Source organism: Phoxinus phoxinus, assembly GCF_949152265.1.
Source record: "Phoxinus phoxinus genome assembly, chromosome: 19".
Classification (NCBI taxonomy): domain Eukaryota; kingdom Metazoa; phylum Chordata; class Actinopteri; order Cypriniformes; family Leuciscidae; genus Phoxinus; species Phoxinus phoxinus.
This window is the reverse complement of record NC_136894.1, coordinates 4,159,735-4,178,541: the sequence shown is the minus strand read 5'-3', so window position 1 is coordinate 4,178,541 and position 18,807 is coordinate 4,159,735. Positions and strand designations below refer to the sequence as shown.

The window sequence follows — 18,807 nt, the reverse complement described above, 5'->3', positions numbered from 1 at the left end:
CGACACAGTGTGTTGGAGACAGCCAATGACACGGAGTTATTACAAAGACACCGCCTTAACCGTGAGGGAATACTGATTGTTGTGGATCTTGTGAGGGATGCAATAACAGCGCCAACTAATCGCAACAACCCAATCAGTGCCGAATTTAAATGTTTGATAACACTTCGCTACCTGGCAACGGGGAAAATGCAATTAATGCCGACGATCTAGCGATATCCCAGCCATCGGTAAATATCCACCAAACCATCAATGCACTCTGTAGACCTCATATTATTCGACAGTTCATAAGTTTTCCTTTGGATATTCGCCAACTCCAAAGAAACAAAGCCAGCTTTATGGATATTGCCGGTGTGGTCGGTGCTATAGACGGATCGACACATATTAAAATAATTGCACCACGTCAGGATGAGGATGTGTTTGTGAATAGAAAGAAAACCCACTCCATCAATACCCAGATTGTATTCGATGCAAAGTGCAAACTTCACAATTCTCGATGTTGTATGTATCCCATTGCCGAATTTCCCTTTTATTATTATTATTATTTTTTTATTTTTTTTTAGCAACTGCAGCAGTAACTGATCCTGCGTCCAGTCGGGCTTTCTTTTCCGTTTTGGCGAGTTCATAATCCACCGTCATTCAACTATTACATTACTTCAATAGGAGCAATATTTCCTTGCTTTAAGTAGTCTATTTAGGCTAATAGGATGTCAATTAACCAAGCAAGTGTTAATGCAAGTGTCGTTTTTCATCATTAGGCAAGTGGCGGTTTTCATTAGGGTATAGACTACCTTGATTTAATTTAATTGAATTCACAACTTTGTCATTATATATGCATTTCGATGACATTATTATTATTATTTTGTGTAGGACACAGACATATTTAGATGTCGTAATTCCATGATTTGGTGCGTCTGTGTTATGTTCCGCATGATGGCCCTGTCATCTAACAACCAATCACCGTGATCATTGCGAGGAAGCTCGTGCATGATAATTGACGTCATCCATAGCAACGAAGACTCACTCTTAGTTTAGGAGTTGTCATTTTTCCTTACTAAGAGTAGGTCTGAAAGGCGTTGTGAATAACTTTTAAGAGAACACTCCTAGCTAAAATCTTTTAGTGCGATTTAGGAGTACTCCTAGTGGTAAGATAAAATTCTTTGTGAATACGGCCCCAGAGCTTTAACACTCACCTGCATCCCGACATGCTTGGATGAATATGCATGAGGATCAATTCAAAGGTAAATATTGATTTTACTGTTTCCATCTAATTTTAAGAGACCTGCAGTCGTCAGATTGATGCATTTCAAGCCACAGGGATTTTTAGAGACTTCAATGAATTATTAATAGATGCTGCATAGGTTTCCTCAACCAAACTAAATTTAGCACATATCTCGAGGACACTCGGAGTGGAGTGCTAATTTTGAGATGTGCTAATGTGAAGATTTCTACAGCTCTCTGAATTCAAATAATGGCTTAGTCAGGCCTTTCAAGGGTTTATTTCCTTGACTATTGGAAATCTTTGGGATAGGAAGCAGATTTTTGATAATTCTGTTTATAGGCGCTGGTTTATGTTTCTCTTCTCTGTTCCTCAGATTCATAAAACATTAGCCTTTTTCTCGCAGTCTTTCTGTCTGAGAAAAGTCTTGTTCTCCATGTGATGGTGCGCCTGATGAATTCATTATACTCAAAGGTTAAGTGTGTTGAGAAGAGAAACACACAGACTGCAAATACATTACCAACCAAACAAAAACACATCTCCGTTCTCATTGCCTATTTTTTCCACGATTGTTGCCGCGAGTCGCTCTTTCGCTGATATTGATCTCATGTGCAGAGAAACGAGTGCAGACATCTTTTTGTGTTTGAACTTCCTTTTTTTGCGGTAGCTCTGTATATTTCTATGGCATTGCTGCCAAAGAGTAGGCTGAAGTGGATACTTACTGTAACTGCCTCACATTTTTTAGTTAAGTTTGTTACTGTTTTTGGTTCCTACCTAAAAATAATAGGAGATCGTAGAGGCGGAACTAATTAGCGCCGTTCTTGTGTTCCGCACGTAATTAAAAAGGACACAACACCTGAAGTGAAGTGCTAAAAACATAGCATGGCAAGAGCTCTCCAAGCTAAGTAAATATTAAATATAAACATATCTGGACGTATAGTATCTGAGGAGAAAGAAGACTTTAAGTTTTAGCCCCTCTTAAGTAGAAAGCAGCCTACGAGGCATGTTTCTTTGTATCCGGTTTTCTGTGATATATTTCATGTGCATAGCTTGTGTTAACTAAGTGTGTAAATAGTGGCACAATCTGAATTCAAGACATACATATATGCATTTTATTTACAGTATCCTTTTATTTTTTGCTCTCTTTCCACCCAGTTCTCACGGGTAACGTTAACCATGATATGTTGTAAAAATAAAACCCCGTTTTTTAAACAAGACCTCGTGCTTCGTGTTGACTACTGGAGGCAGCTACACTTACTGTAGAGTTAACCAAAGTTATCATGAGCATTGTAATGTTTGAAGCGGATAACAAATGTAGATCGGGAAGATTTTAGAAGGAGTGGTTCATTTATAAATGCATAAGATCTTACCTTCATGCTGTGGAAATATAAACCAAGACACTGCGAGCACAGCGCTGAACAGGGGCTAACGTTATAAGGACTATACCTGATGATTTTGGAGTTAATATTTAAAATGCAATTTATCATCGTGCAAAAAAAACAAAGAAAACACATACAAAACACAAAACAGACCGTTTGTGCTAGCTTTTGAGTCAGGTTGTTATGTTGTAACTCTGGATAGCCTATAATGGTAGAATTGTGTGTATTATAAACCGCCGGGACCCGATGTGAGATCCACCAATCAGAGAGGTTCCCGAATCTCAATCGATTTTCTGATTGATTAAAATGAATGGAGAGGAGACTATCTCCAGCATGGCTGCTCGGGACAGGCAGATATGGTTGTGTTGAACGCTGCTTTATTGATCTTCACACCAGACGCAGATGTGACTCAAACACGAGGGCCAAGAGCTCGTCCATTTTGTAATAGACAAAATCGTTTCGATTTAAAACAATCTTTGGCGAAGCCGTAAAAACGGATCTGCATGCTATACAAGTTGTTTTAATTTCACAGGAAATGAGAAGAGCATTCTTTAACACTCGAGTTATTACAAATAAAGCTATAGCTATCACCCACGAGAGCTTTCTACGGTTAAATGAGTTTTCTTCTAAAGCTTTAAGGATTAAGGAAGCAGACAGATCTCACAAGCTTTCAAATGCTCTTTCTGTTATTTGTTTGTTTTGATTATTTATTTTAACACTTATAAGGTCTCATTCGTTAACATTAGTTAATGTATTAACTATGAACTAACAATAAGCAATACATTTGTTACAGTATTTATTCATCTTTGTTATTGTTAGCTAATAAAGATGCGTTGTTCATGTTAGTTCACCGTGCATTAACTAATGTTAACAAATACAACATTTGATTTCAATAATGTATTAGTAAATGCCAGAATTAACATGATCAAAGATTAATAAATGCTGTAAAAGTGTTTTTCATTCGTAGTTCATGTTAACTAAAGTAGTTAACTAACCTTATTGTGAAGTCTTACCATTTTATAAAATAAAATAAAACTAATTTTTATAAATAACTAAAAATATTGACTCTTGGCAGGTTTTCATCTTTAAATAGCTTTAAAAAGCTTGATGTTTCTAGTACATTAAAAAAAAAAAACATTTAAAAAAATATATATAAATATACAGTAGGCTATACATAAATATGTGTACATATTAATTTAGTAAGCAAATAAAAAAAATCCCACTGCCTCCCATTAAAGCAATTAGCTGGAAAAATAAATGTATGTCACAGTTGAAGCTATTTTGCATATGATTAGCATATACTGTATGCTTTGTTATGCATCCACGATAATTAGCCAGCGCTCTATTACCACATAGCTCATAAAGTCACAATGTAATCATATTATTATTGGATGAGGCCGTGTTCTGTTACAAGTGCCCTGTTCTGTTTTCATCACAATTAAGACCCGACATGTGTTGGCAGGTGACTGGAGGGGCTGGCTTCATTTTGCTCATTAAAGTTCATTAAATACTGTCTAATCGCTCAGAGAATCACGTGCACCTGTTTCTGTCTAACAGGGAGTCACAGAAGAGAAAAGCCCAGGCGTTTTGACGTGCGCTTTCCTTCTCACAGCAACACGGGTGTGAAGGACTCTGCAGAGATGATGTGATACTGCAGAGAGACCTGTCAACATCTCACACACTGCAACACGGCCGTCACACTGACTGACTCATGTGCAGACAGCACCGTTTGTGTTAAATAATGTTCATCTCCTCTAGCAGTCACTTCTCAGTGTCAAAATGTTAAAACTGCCTCAAAATAGGAGACTTGTTATTTTATCCTGTCACTGAATACATTTTCTCACACAAACTGCTTTTCTGTGTTGTCGATGGCAGATTTATTTAGATGTTAGATGCTTAGCAAAAGATTAATTTATAAAGTGACACCGCATGCAGAAATAGACCTAACCTAAAAAACATTGAGTATATTTTTAAAGCTGTAAAATCAATGAAATATACCTTATAAATTGAGTAAATTTAAGTAAAAGTGTACATAGATCTGAATGAACTACATTTGCATGTCCAATAAAATTTATATTATATTAATTATGTGCAAAAACACACAAAATAACACTATATAAAGCATGCTGGGGAAAAAATTCCCATCCTTTTTGTGCGATTGTTAATAGTTCTTAAGTTGTTGTTGAAGATGAAGAATATTAATATGAAGTTAGTAATAATTGTAGGCTTAAATTGAGGAAGAATGGTTGGGAGGAGCATGAATAATCATTTTCACACATTAATTGGCGAGTCCAGACCTTAAATGTTTTGATGATATTTCCATCAAGAGATGCATACATTTTTGGTCCAGATCTTCTATTATCAAAGCAAGAGTCCAGCACTCTGTAAAGTCTCCTCCAGCACATCCCGAAGACTTTCAATGCATTTCAGTTGCCAATTCACTAAGGCAGGTTTAAGTTAAATGCATCGAAAATGCTTTATGGTGCAATTATATATGCCATATAAATGTTAAACAATGCTCTTGGCAAAGTGGGTTTTTAGATAATATTATAATAAGTCCTTATCTGTTTTTTTGCGATTACTTCGCATCAATAAGGGACAGTGCAATCTATGAAAACATATACATAAGGTATATATAACCCACATTTTAACAGTAGTGTTCCAATGTGCACTAAACTTAACTGGCAATCAGTGACTCAAACTGTAAATGTGTGCTGACCTAATAATCTTTAAATTTAACCCATGAAATTATAAGGATTTATGCTGATATTGTCCAAAACCCTACTGTGAAACCTTTTTAGGAAGCCCCATTGAAATCAACCCCATTGGACAAGCAATCAGTTTAAACTACAACCTTATTGTACTTGTTTTTTGTTTACTTTTGTGCATTTGTCAATTGGACTAAATAGGGAAGAAAAAGCAGTCAATAAGCCCAGCATACATCAATTCGGTTTAAAAAGCATCCCAGAAATCAATGCTTGGAGTGAGCAGAGCTGTAATCTAGACAGGGTGGCAACTTTAAAAAAGATAGATAATTTAGAGAATGTAATATTGTGATGTTTACAAATCCATTAAATCGTTTTTTTTTTATAGTGAAGTAACCGCAAAAACAGCCAAAAAGCCGTATAACGTCCACTTCAAATACTGAGCTGTAATCTAGACTGAGTGGCAACTTTAAATAAGCTAGAATATAATTTTTGGTTCCACATATATTTCCATTTGTGTTATTTCATAATATTTATTTAGTTTGATGGCTTCTGATGAATTACAGCATCTGATGGCTGAGCCCTTTTAAGCATCCCTCTTTTTTAACAAGAATCCCCATGATTATCCTTCAAAACACAAAGGACACACAACCTAATTTTCCCATGAAATGTCTAGACACAATCCAGCTCTTCAGAGATGAATCCATCTCTTCAAGCACCTCTAAACGGCCATTGATGACTTGTTTAAATATTCCTTCAGTTTTTTTTTTTTTTTTGAGTTGACCATTATTATCCCTTTACGAATCTCTGTCAATTAAAAAAAAAAAGACACACGAGCTGCTTTTGTTTTTCTTTATATATACTATATACACTGTTTACCATCTTTGTAACATTGTAACAGCAATCACATTCGTTCAGATCCTGAAGTGTTCACGCAAAAATGTTCTCTCATTATTTCCTCATTCATGTCATTCCAAACCGTGTAATGCTATTTTTGCTGTGGAACATAAAATCAGAATTTTGATTCTTTACGCAGCTGTTTTATTTCTGTCAGGACCACTATCGTCAAATATGATTGACAATTAGCATACAGTTTGGATTGGCGGTATATGGTTCTGTTCTGGGCAAGAACTAGCATAGACAAGAGCAGCAATAACCCCCCTTGGGGTAAACCGAACAGAACCAACATGAATGTATGCAAATCTATTTATTTCAAGATTTGAAAGTACAACATAATCAGGCAATCTGAATGCCAAATCCTGACTGGACGAGAGGTGGAGCTGGGGAGGGAGGAGGGTAATTCTCTCCTGAGAAACGCGATAGCTGCTGATAATACTGAAGGAGCTTATATATGTATACAGTGATAGGCTGAGAGTCAGCTGATGCGAGCTTGACTAACGTGACCTGCCAGAACTTTGATACAGTTCATAGTGACCATAGTCTGCCATTCTTCAACCAACATTTAGTTTAAGCCATTACACTTTTAAAGGGGCCGCGACTCCCATTATGCTTTTGTACTTTTTCACTTTTCCTGAAAAGTTGCTGTTTGAACATGTAAAATGTCTGCAAAGTTACAAATGTCTGCAAAGCAACAAAGCACAAAGTCACTCAAAGTGAGTTATTCTCTATATCAGTGTCACTGTTTCTGAACTCCATGAAACGCCTCCATTGTAGTCTTGAGTTTTCTTCCAGGAACGAACACGTCACAATATTCCTCATTTAAATAATTCCCACCCAAGGCATACTTGAAATGTTGAAACTCACGGTTATGGTAAGAAGCGGGACATTTTTTTCAAACACACTCAAAGTGGTTGACCAATCAGGTCCGGCCGACCAATCAGAGCAGAAGGAGGAGCTTCATAGAGACAGGAACTAAACTGGTGCGTTTCCATACAACTACGTAACTCGCTGCTTCACTACCATAGTACAATCCATCGTTGGAGAAATCAACTAGATAGTCACGACTGTTTCCCGAAACCATGTTGTCGCAAAGTGGTCATTCAACCACCTTGGTTTATGACGTCACGCACGTGGTGGATTAATAACTTAAGTTAATGAAACCGTTTGAGATCGAATTAACGCTAAATGTTTTGATATAAATGACAGAGATGGCATCTGAGGACTATTTCTCATTTTTCTCAGTTCTTTTGCTTTATTTCCAGATTCAATCATAGGCTCGTTCTTACGTAGTAGAGCACGTTCACACATACATGCTCACTCTTCAAAAAACGACTGTTTAAATCTCTTGACAAACTAAAAGACGTAAATGACATTTGTATGTATTCTAAATGAAAGATACAGATTGTCCTGAATGTCAGCTTGCTTATTTGGCTCAAGATAAGGATTTATTATGTCATGTAAACTAGAAACTCTGCTTCTAACGACAGGTCGAGAGCTGTACGATGATTTCGGGACACACCAACTTGTTGAACTGCTGATAACCACAGAACTTGCGAACATTGGATAACGATGCTTTTGGGAAACGCACCCCAGCGTTACTGACAGACTGGGAAGAGAGGAGCTGCAAAAATGTAAAATATGTGAAAAATAATGTCATCTTTCCCTTGTACAAAAATCAAGACTTTATAAAAGGGCATAACAGGTCCTTTTTAAATCAATACATTTATGCAATTCATGCTCTCAAATATGTTGCCTATTTGCTATTACCAGCGACTTTTGATGATACTGATGTCCAACAATACATGTGCGAATTTGATTTGAGAATGAATGATGACTAAAATGCCAGGCCTTGAAGGCTTGTGCACGGCTTCATAAGACTTGGAATATGGTGTGAATAATATGAAAAGATAAAACAAAGCTTTTTTTGAGCTCGGCAGGTCACCATAAACTGTAAGTTGTGTAAAGATTCTCCAAAATTCTCAATTCATGTTCCTCAGAAAAACAGGTTTTCAAAAACATGGGTTGAGTAAACTATCTCTTTAAGGCTGGACAGTCCATCCACATCAATATTTAATCACAAGCACACACACCACAAAGATAGTTTTCTGGAGAGCCATGCAATATCATCACTACAATAAACCGCAAACAAGAATGGATGAATTGAGTGAAACACGTCAATGGTGAATCCACAGATAAACACGGCAAGCCTAAACATTTGAATGAGTGATTTATGTGCTAAGGCCATTTTAAAACATTAATTGACATTCCTAAACAGGAGCGGAGATGAAATGTTAGTGAAGCAATGTGTCAGAGAAGCTTTTATCTGGGGTTGTGTCTCTGAACTCTGAGCTATAATTAATTCGAGATCACAGTCAACTGATTCCAAACACGTAAGCGGTTCTGCTTGTGGTCCATTAATGAGGCACTGTATATTTATTACCCTGTTCCAGACAGGCAAATATCTCACATTCAAGGTATTGCCTGAGATATTGTGCTGCCATTTGGTATTTTACATTCAAATGTTTCATCTTTCTAGAAGATCCAAGCTTGAAACCACAATGTGATACTCTTGCTGTTCCATGTTCAATAGTAAGTGCATTCACCCAATTCAAGCGAATGCATCATACTTGCACATACCATAAATACAAGACACCATCAGCAGCATATCTTCGCTGTCGGGCGGAAACCTTGTCCAAGACAGGAAATGGAAAAAACAATGACAAGTTTAATTATTTAAAAAAAATAAAAAGTTGATATTGTGGCTTTGTATATAGTCAGACACTTGCATTTGTCATTAACATTTCACCAAAATCAAGCTCAACTGGAGTTATGAGGTTTTTGACCAGTGAATGTCAGACATACGTGTTTTATCCACCATTAAACATCTGCATCGCATTACATTTCCATCATCTTGCAGGTTATAAAGTTTTTTATCTCAGTTTTTTCTGTCATTTGGCCAAAATCTCATGTTGTAAAAGATGAAGTGCTTTGCACAGGCTATTTAAGACACTCACTCAACGACAAATGCTAGACTAGCTCTATTCGGACGGTAATTGTTTCTCATGTGGACGTCTGTTATAATAAATTAGCATGGCACCTCAGTGATAAAACTCATGCATTCGGATGGCGATTTATTGAGCAAGTTTTGTAATCCCGAGAACGCGCTGCTCACGTGGTCAGCCGCATGATTGTCTGCTGTAAATAAAATGTCATATGCTTGCAATAATATTTTTTAAAAAAAATAGGAAGCTAGACGTGCGTGCGATATATTTGAAATGGTTTTTTGTCTTGCGTTATATCTCAAAAGGATAATTTAAAAAATATTGAAATTATCATAAACAAGTTAATGCAGCCTCTTATTTACATCAAGCTATACAAAGCTGCTTGGTTTGTATTTTTAATGTTGTTTAATATATTGCTGCCTCAATAACGGCCCGTTTCAAATGTTTATGTGCTTTTTTTCCCTCTTTCTCCTTTTTGTTTACTGAGGTGGAGCTGTGATGAAATATTGTTCATCTAAATACTTTTCAGCATTTCAGTAATAAAAGTGTACATCATTAAAATGCATGCATATTACAGTGAAGTACAACAGTTATCGTAAATATGGTGCTCGGAGTCGGCAGTGATCAAAAAGGATTTAAAAAGTGAATTTTGAAGTGATCTCTTCTTTTAAACTCAGAGATGTGGATTCAGACAGCAAATTAAATGACCACACGACCTTGGTGTTTGTCAAAAACAGTAATTTGGCCAGGATTTTTACGCGGGTGGTGGGAGAAAAACACTGACATTCTGGATTCGGACGGCAATAAAATCACCAGCTAACTCCTGTAAATGTTGAAAATACCTTCAGACCCCACGAGAAACAATTACCGTCCGAATAAGGCTTACACTCTTCTCCGTTCCTCAAATATGTAAACATTATCCTTTATATATAGCTTCTTGAGTAAAAAAAATGCTGTACTATTCAAACAACCAGTTGTTTATTTACCCATGCATTGCAAACAAGCAGAGACGGTCTAAAATGTGTTTGGCACTTCATTCACGATAGAGGTGTGTGTGGAGTTATGAGGTTTGACTGACAGTTTGAGTTAGGAGGTTTAGTCAAAAGCTCCTTTTAATCATTTTCATTGGTTATATGTTTGCAAAACTCACAGACAGGCGTAAAGGGCGAGCAATAGAAATGATTTTCCGTCTGACAGCGACGATATATAGATGTCTGGACACAGAGGGAAAGCTCCACATTTCATGTACAGAGGGTTAAATCCACACCTCAAATTGTAACTCAGGTGTTTTGACCCTCTATGCTTGCTGTCCGCTGGGCTGGTCACCGCTTCCCAGGTCCGACTCGGCTTCTCCGCTTGCGCCCCCTCTCCTTGCGGAGAGCCGGTCCAGTGACTTAGGAGAAGAGTTGTGATTCCTTCTGCAGAAGCAGCTGGCTATGTCCGCTCGGAACGAGGGCGTGAAGAAACCGTAGATGACCGGATCGCAGCACGTGTTGAGGTTCCCGAAGACGAAGAGGGCGTGATGGACGTATTCCGGCATCAACTGCAGCATTCGAGGCTGGAACCAGTACCAGATGCCGAGCAGGTAGTACGGCGTCCAGCACACCACAAATGATGCCACAATGATGATGGTCATCTTCAGGGTCTTCATGCGGGCCTTCGGGATTATGTCGGTTCCACTGCGTCTCAGACAAGGTTCTCCGCCTACAAAAGCAAACATAGGATAGCAGAGGACATGTGAGGCATGTGCTGTCTGACATGCTTTATCATTTTGACAACAGTTTTATACATTAACTTTAAACAAAATAAAAGAAAATTGCTCCATATTTTTGTTTTATCATAAAAAATATATATCTTTTTTTTTTATCTTAAATCAAGATACATTTATTTCATAAGCAAAATTACTTTATGATATTATGTCTTCTAAAAAATACATTATTGTGCTTAAACCAAGAGGGTTCAGAAAAATAAGCTTGAAAACAAGATTATTTTTGACATATGAATTATGTTTCCAAACTGTTTTCAAGATATATGCAATCATAATGATGTCTGTTTTTGAGAAATGGCCTCTAAAGATTAAAAACATTCTGCAGAATTTAATAAGAGAATTAATATAGTCAGTATGTAAATAAGACATCATCAGGTTAAGAAAAAATATGCAGTGTTGCATAACTTGAACTCTGTACTCCCGTTTGAATTGAGGCAGCTACAGTGATCCATCACACCACATGAAAGACTTACAATTAATTATTTATTTATTTTATTTTTTAGAAATTTGTAATAAAACTGAAGTCATTTAGATAGAATATACTGTAGTGGCCAAAAGTGATGTCATGAGGGGATTTTATTTTTAATGACCCCACAAATTTGATAAAACCATCAAAATATCTGTAATAATTTAAATATGGGGGAAGAACAAAACACTAAACTTGGTTAAGCTATTTATCTGACAAAATTATTTGTCAAAAAATGGCAAACTACAGCTACAAGTTTTATTTTACTACAGTATACAAAAAAAAAAACACATAGAAAAACAAAAAACCTCACAGAAAAAAAGCATACATTGACAACATCATAGTCAGTTATTCATATTTTCTCTCTTGTTTTGGCATGTGTTCATAATTTCTTATGACAGCCTGGCCAAAAATTACGTCCACACAATTTAACATGTTTTATTGCGTTATCACAAATGAAAACTCTGAGCACAATAGCAATGCTCACTTTGAATAATCTTTATTCAAATAGTTTTGTCATCATATTTCCTAGGCCGGACATTACTTTTGGCCACATGGGCGTTAGTTTGGTTTTAAATGTGCTGGCGACGGAGACTCATTCGGAAGTGCATTTTCAGAAGTGCTGGGTACAATGACGCATTTAAAAAAAAAACTCTTTCGCGCAGGTCATGTTTTTTAAGACGATGTCCTGTAGCTTACTAATGTAAGCCCTCCAAGCTATGCTCTCCACAGAACATAAAATATTAATTTTATTTTTCTCCGTTACGGACGTGACCGCTCTGAAATCTGCACTAAAAAGACTTTCACAGAGACCTCAAACAGAAAGCACAAAGCCTTTCTTTAAAGTGGATTTAGTTTTGTATTAATTGTATCTTAATTTTAATCAATGTTTCATCAACCAATTGGCTGGATTTAATAAATAATAAGTAAAGCAGATGATAGATAGTATCACGACGACACGAAGGCGCCGGCGCATGAACTGGAGCTCGTCTCATAAATGAGCCGAAACTCAGCATAGCCTACTTGCCTCACAGACCTATTATCTATTTATTATCTACAGAACGCTTGAAATCATACTTTTAAACAGAACAATTCAAAACGAAAGAAAACTATGTAATCCGTATGAGATGTGCATTTCTCTCTGCCGCGTTCACTATGCGAAGAACGCGAGTCAGCATCGTCAACTTCATCTTTGCAGCCGACACAGAAAACACTTGTTTATTAATAAACAATTAAAATTTCTCCTTGCTATATTTGACATATTCTTAATCATTACATTTGCCGGTTCTTTGTGACAGCTTTTAGGTGCTTTATTGGCAGCGCCACCCTTACATGTTACATGAACTGCATCAGCACCGAAAACATGGAGATTTTTATTTTTTTTAATCGTGATACGAACCGAATCGTGAGTCAAAAATGTTGGTGTATCATTACAGCCCTACTAGCAACCCTAAAAAGGTGGTGGGTACAAAATGACTCATGACGAAATCTGGTGGGTACGCGTCCCCACCGAAATCGCTGCCTAGTTTTTCCTCAAATTCAGTACATATGAAATTATGGGAACATATGGGAATTTGGATGCAGTTACGCTGTATATCAATGACAGATACCATGTCAGAAGAGAGCAAAAGTCAGTTACCTTTACCACGAGGCATCTGGCGGTTGATTTCCACAAGGATTCGAGTATAGCAGAAGCTCATTACCAGGAGAGGGAACACATACAGGGTGATAAAGTGGAACATGTTGTAGACGGTTTCCTGCCAGCGGTGCTGGAAGCTTCCATGTGTTACACACTGCACAAAGTCAACCCCTTCAGCCTTAATTGCCCTGAAAATAAATAACTGAAACGATAAAAAGCAATTTATAAAGAAAAGAGTCAATGAGAGGAAATTAAAGCACAAGGCATTTTAATGAACACAGTAACACACTAGCATAACACTATTAATATCAACGCAAGAAAAAGCACTGAAGAAACTGAGGGCTTAAACGCACAGGGATGGCGATCAACAGAACAACGAACAGGCGAGGGCTAATCGAGAACTTAGTTTGCACGTTTGCGTAAACTGAGAGAAACTGAGTTTTAGGCAGCCGGCGTCACAGTATGTGACTATTTTCGGGATTCTGATTGGCTAACGTGGGCTTGAGCTTCTCGTGACACTGCCACAGGTTTGGCATGCTCTTGACGGCATATACACGGGTTCGTGTAACGAACACTTTTCTGAAAACTGACAGGTGTGCACAATGTTATTTTTGAAAACAGAGAGAGGGTGAAATGTCCATTTATGAAAATAGCCGGCCATGTGTAAACGTAGCCAAGGTCAAACCAAAACACAGGGACAATAACTATATCAAAACAGATTTCTCAAGCTTCATTTCACAAAAGCATTGTGAGCCTAACTTGATCCAAAAACATGCTAGCAACGTGATAAATCTTATTAGAAACATTCTAGCAACATGACAAATCATGCTAGCAACATGTTAAATCATGCTAGCAACATGACAAATCATGCTAGGGATGTGGTAAATCATGTTAGAAACATGCTAGCTAGCACTGTGTTATAAACATGCTATAAACATGTTATCAACGTGTTAAAACATGTTAGAAAAATGTTAGCAATGTTCTAATTCATGCTAGCAACGTGCCTGCAACAATATTAATCATGTTAAAATATGTTAGCAACTTGTTGAAATATGCTAACAACTTTCTAAAACACGTTTACAACATTTTATTGACTTCTTTGAGTAAAATCTTCCAACTTTAAGCTTTTCAAATCTTTGTCAAACCAATATCAAAGTTTGTCATCCAACTTTAGTCATCTAGTTGTTCTTGCATGGGAAAGATCGGCCGGCACAGCCTTCAGTTCACCTTATGTTTCACAACAACATGAGTGAATGATTTTGATTTTTCAGTGAACTAATCACTTTTTTTATAATCCGCTGATTATTGACAGGTTTTTCAACTGTTCTGCATAAAAATATTAGCATGTCTTCTACAAATATCTAAACCGTAAACCTTTCGAAGAATCTAAACATACCTATTTTTATCGTTTTACACATTTTGAGTCAGCAAGCCAAAGGATTTTCATGTCATGGCTGCTTGTATTGTGATGTTAAAATTTTTACAAATAATAAAATGTAAGCTGTAGCTGCACTGTAGGGGTTTCCCTTACATGAGGGCATGTAAATGTATTTTGAATAGCGGGAAAACACATTCTGCTATCTCTGTTGAACTTGAACCAAATATTGTATATTCTTGTCATGTTATCACCTTGTGCTTTCAGATAAAAGAAATTCATTTGCTCCATGTCAGCATTATTTTTCCATGTGACATCTCTATATTCTCCAGTATGATTTATCAGGTAGCACACAGTGTGACAGAGGGAAGCCCTTTTTCTTCTCTCTGGGGGAAGTTTCAGAACCGAACACAGGAGCGAGGAGCTAACATTGATATCTACAATGCACCACCCACTCCGTCTCAATAGATATATCTCTTGTCGTTCCCATTATCCATGTCTGCCTAACTGACCTTGTCTCAGACAGGCTTCTTTATCTCACTTGTAATTATTTTAAACGCCATGGTCACATCCACAGGCTGCTAAAAACGACATTACTGGAATTAAGTGTGTGGTGAGGAACAAAGACACACCGACAAGATTCAGTCAGGCATTTTAAAGGTTACAGAAAATGCCCCGGGACTAGTCTAGCTTGACAAATAGGATCTATAATCAATGCAGCAAGTGCTCACTGAGGAGTCACTGATCCAGGGTCAGTTATTGCACCACTTTAAGCAACAACGGATTGCTTAATGAAATGCTCAAGCTTAGCTATCTGGAAAAGTGTGTGGCAGACTGAAAGTGCAATTTCCCTAAAAACAAATCCACCATTTTGATTTGAAAGAAAACTAAACTCGGTTCAGTTTGGCTATGTGCCACTTTTCTTCCACAAATGTGAAGTGTGTCATTTTTGCACCACTAACATTACACAGCTGTTTTCAAACTGGTTTCCAGAACACTTTGTCCATCAGAGATTAATGGGATAAACAAGTACTTCAGCCTTCTCATATTACGTATTGAATCAGTGTTATGTTGGACTAGATGGGATATTTTGCATTTTTGGATAAATAAGGATGAATAAGCACCATACAAATTATTATGAACATTAATAAAGAAAAATGATATTGAAAAATAGCAATAAAATGTTTGTCTTCAAGCACCTAAACAGCTTTGTAACGCTAGTTTTAAATATGGTTTTACAACTGATTGTTTAACAACAGTTGAATTTATGAACTTATTTGAAGTCATTGTCATGTAATTTGGGTGTATTGGCACTACAAAATGTATTTAAAATGTTTTAATTATATAAAAACGCTGAGTTTTGTCTGTTTTAACCAAGACTCAGTCTATCAACTACAGGTGAAACTCGAAAAATTTGAATATTGTGCAAAAGTAATATTTAATATAATCATGTTCCTTTCTCTACACTATAACCAGTTTCATAATTCGTATATGAATCCCACATGAGACTTGCCTTTGAAATAATACAGGTGAAGCTTGAAAAATTTGAATATGGTGCAAAAGTTCATTTATTTCAGTAATTCAACTTAAAAGGTGAGACTAATATATTATATAGACTCATTACATGCAAAGTGAGATATTTCAAGCCTTTATTTGTTATAATTTTGATTATGGCTTACAGCTTATGAAAACCTTTTCACAATATTCTAATTTTTAATTTGGGGTTTTCATAAGCTGTAAGCCATAATCATCAAAATGATAACAAATAAAGGCGTGAAATATCTCACTTTGCATGTAATGAGTCTATATAATATATTAGTTTCACCTTTTTAGCTGAATTACTGAAATAAATGAACTTTTGCACCATATTCTAATTTTTCGAGTTTCGCCTGTATTATTTCAAAGGCAAGTCTCATGTGGGATTCATATACGAATTATGAAACTGGTTATAGTGTAGAGAAAGGAACATGATTATAGTTGTCTCTTCATATTAAGCTGTAAATTGGACAAAGTATTTTACTGAAAAAAAGACCTTTGTGTTTTCAAACAACAACATTATCATCCATCTATAAATCCTTCGAGACAGTTCTGTGCCGCTTCATAACAAGACACGTCGCACACATGACAACTCCACTTAACATAACATCTTGTTCTCGTACCTGTGGCGAGGCGAGCAGGAGGCTGAGGATCCAGGCAGCCAGCAGCATCTTCTTGTTCCTGCGACCGGCGTCCAGAGCTTCTAGTGGGTGCAGGATCGCATGATGCCTGTCCAGACTCACCACCACCAGGATGAACGCTGACGAATGCATGGCGAAGAGCTTGAGGAAGCAGAGGAGCTTGCACATGGCGTCGCCGGCATACCACTGCACTGTAATATTCCATATGGCGTCGAGTGGCATCACCACAAAAGTCATGACCAGGTCGGCGGAGGCCAGGCTGCCGATGAGAGGTCTCAGGTGTGCGGCCAGACGCCGTCCTCGACCCCGGGTCACGCTGACCAGCACTGAGAGGTTACTGACCGCTGCGAAGATGAAGAGCACCAGGGTGGCCGCCACACGGAAGCGAGCGGCCACAGTGAATGTGGGGGTTTCCCAGTCCGCGTAAGAGCGAGGAAGAGAGGCGTTCGGCAGAGAGGAGTTCTCCCAAATCCCATTTGGACTCTCTGACAGGAGAGACACGTTTACTGACATCCTGGAAAGGGGGGAAAAAAGGGCGTTTTGTTGCACGGTAAAGGATTTTGTGAAACTCAAATGCATTGTAATATTCTGCAACATTTCAGTATCACATGGTCTCATGTGGATATCAGGGTTAGGGTTAGGGTTAGCTAACCCAGGGTTGGGCAACATTCAGAATTAAAAAAATGGCTCATTTTCAATTCATAAGTTGGAATTTGAATTACATTAGGAATATAATTAAAATTCTGAAAAATTCAACAAGTAATGGCATTCTAGGTAATGAAGTGTTCTTCCATCTTTGTCCATAAATTTGTTAAATATAAATAAGTGTACAGTATATAAATTAAGTACACTACCATTTGAAATTTTGAGGTCAGTAAGATTTTTGTAATAGAAAGTAATTTAAAACAGTAAAAACAGAAATATTGTGAAATATTTTTATAATTAAAAGCACCTGTTTTCTATTGTAATATATATTGTAACATGTATTCTTGTGATGTAAAACTGAATTTTCAGTCTTCAGTGTCACATGATCCTTCAGAAATAATTCTACAGAAATATGATGATTTGCTGCTCAAGAAACATTTCTGATCAATGTTGAAAACAATTGGCTGCTTAATATTTTTGTCAAAACTTTAAAAAAAAACTTTTGACAATATTTCATAAATAAAAAGTTCAAAAGAACAGCATTTGTTTGAAGTATAAGCATTCATTTGTAACATTTCAAATGTGTTTACTGTCACACATAGATAGACAGACAGACAGATATATATATAGATAGATAGACAGACAGATATATAGATAGACGGACAGACATATAGACAGACAGACAGACATATAGACAGACAGACATATAGACAGACAGACAGACAGACAGACAGACAGACAGACAGACAGACAGATAGATAGATAGATAGACAGATAGATAGATAGATAGATAGATAGATAGATAGATAGATAGATAGATAGATAGATAGATAGATAGATAGATAGATAGATAGATAGATAGATAGATAGATAGATAGTCTGACTCATGAAATGAAAGGGAGCCAATTCTTCAATTCTTCAATTCTTCATTTTAGTTTTGTGCTCTTTACAGAATAATCCTCTCTAAAAATCCAGCAAAATGTTCACCCAGACATGAATATTCAGATCACATCACCTAGAGACCCTGATTACCATTACATTACTGTCACCACAGAGGCATTTGTCACCCTTATGACTTTTCACCCAAACGTCCATCACCCCGCAGTCTAACATCCTCTGCTTTTACGGCGGCCGTCTGCCATCTCATCTCTACAGAGATAAGACACTCTTGCCAGGGGCCCTTTTTCACTCCGGATCTCTTCTGGCAAATAGGGAGACCTTGGTTAAGTGTCAGGGAGATAGATTACACCTCAGAGGTTATTTAAAGGTCTATATATAAACCTCTGACAACTATCAGAGCTCTGCGCTGAGATTATGCACATGAGATCATTCACAAACAAGTGATTCACAAGTACAGTATCGGACAGATGTTCTTCGGCCTCGTTCATCATGCTTGCGGATATCCTATCTGGCCACTTGGCACTCTACACCTTCATGATCTAATTTGATTTAAATTAACTAATAAAAATGAGTTTAATTACTTTTTATTGAGTGATTACGGGATTAGATAAATGAACATGTACGTAGTTGATAAC

The 18,807-nt window shown here is 37.0% G+C and overlaps 1 protein-coding gene across 1 annotated transcript; it reads right to left on the bottom strand.

Annotated features, from left to right (window-relative positions):
* Positions 1 to 6,155: 6,155 nt before the first annotated feature.
* On the bottom strand, positions 6,156 to 18,379 carry gnrhr1 (gonadotropin releasing hormone receptor 1). The gene is made up of 4 exons (XM_079592011.1): positions 18,340 to 18,379; positions 16,610 to 17,141; positions 13,076 to 13,277; positions 6,156 to 10,906 (listed from the first exon to the last, which is right to left on the bottom strand). The coding sequence occupies exons 2-4, from the start codon at positions 17,138 to 17,140 to the stop codon at positions 10,500 to 10,502; spliced, it is 1,140 nt and encodes a 379-aa protein (XP_079448137.1). The 5' UTR covers position 17,141; positions 18,340 to 18,379; the 3' UTR covers positions 6,156 to 10,499.
* Positions 18,380 to 18,807: the final 428 nt, after the last annotated feature.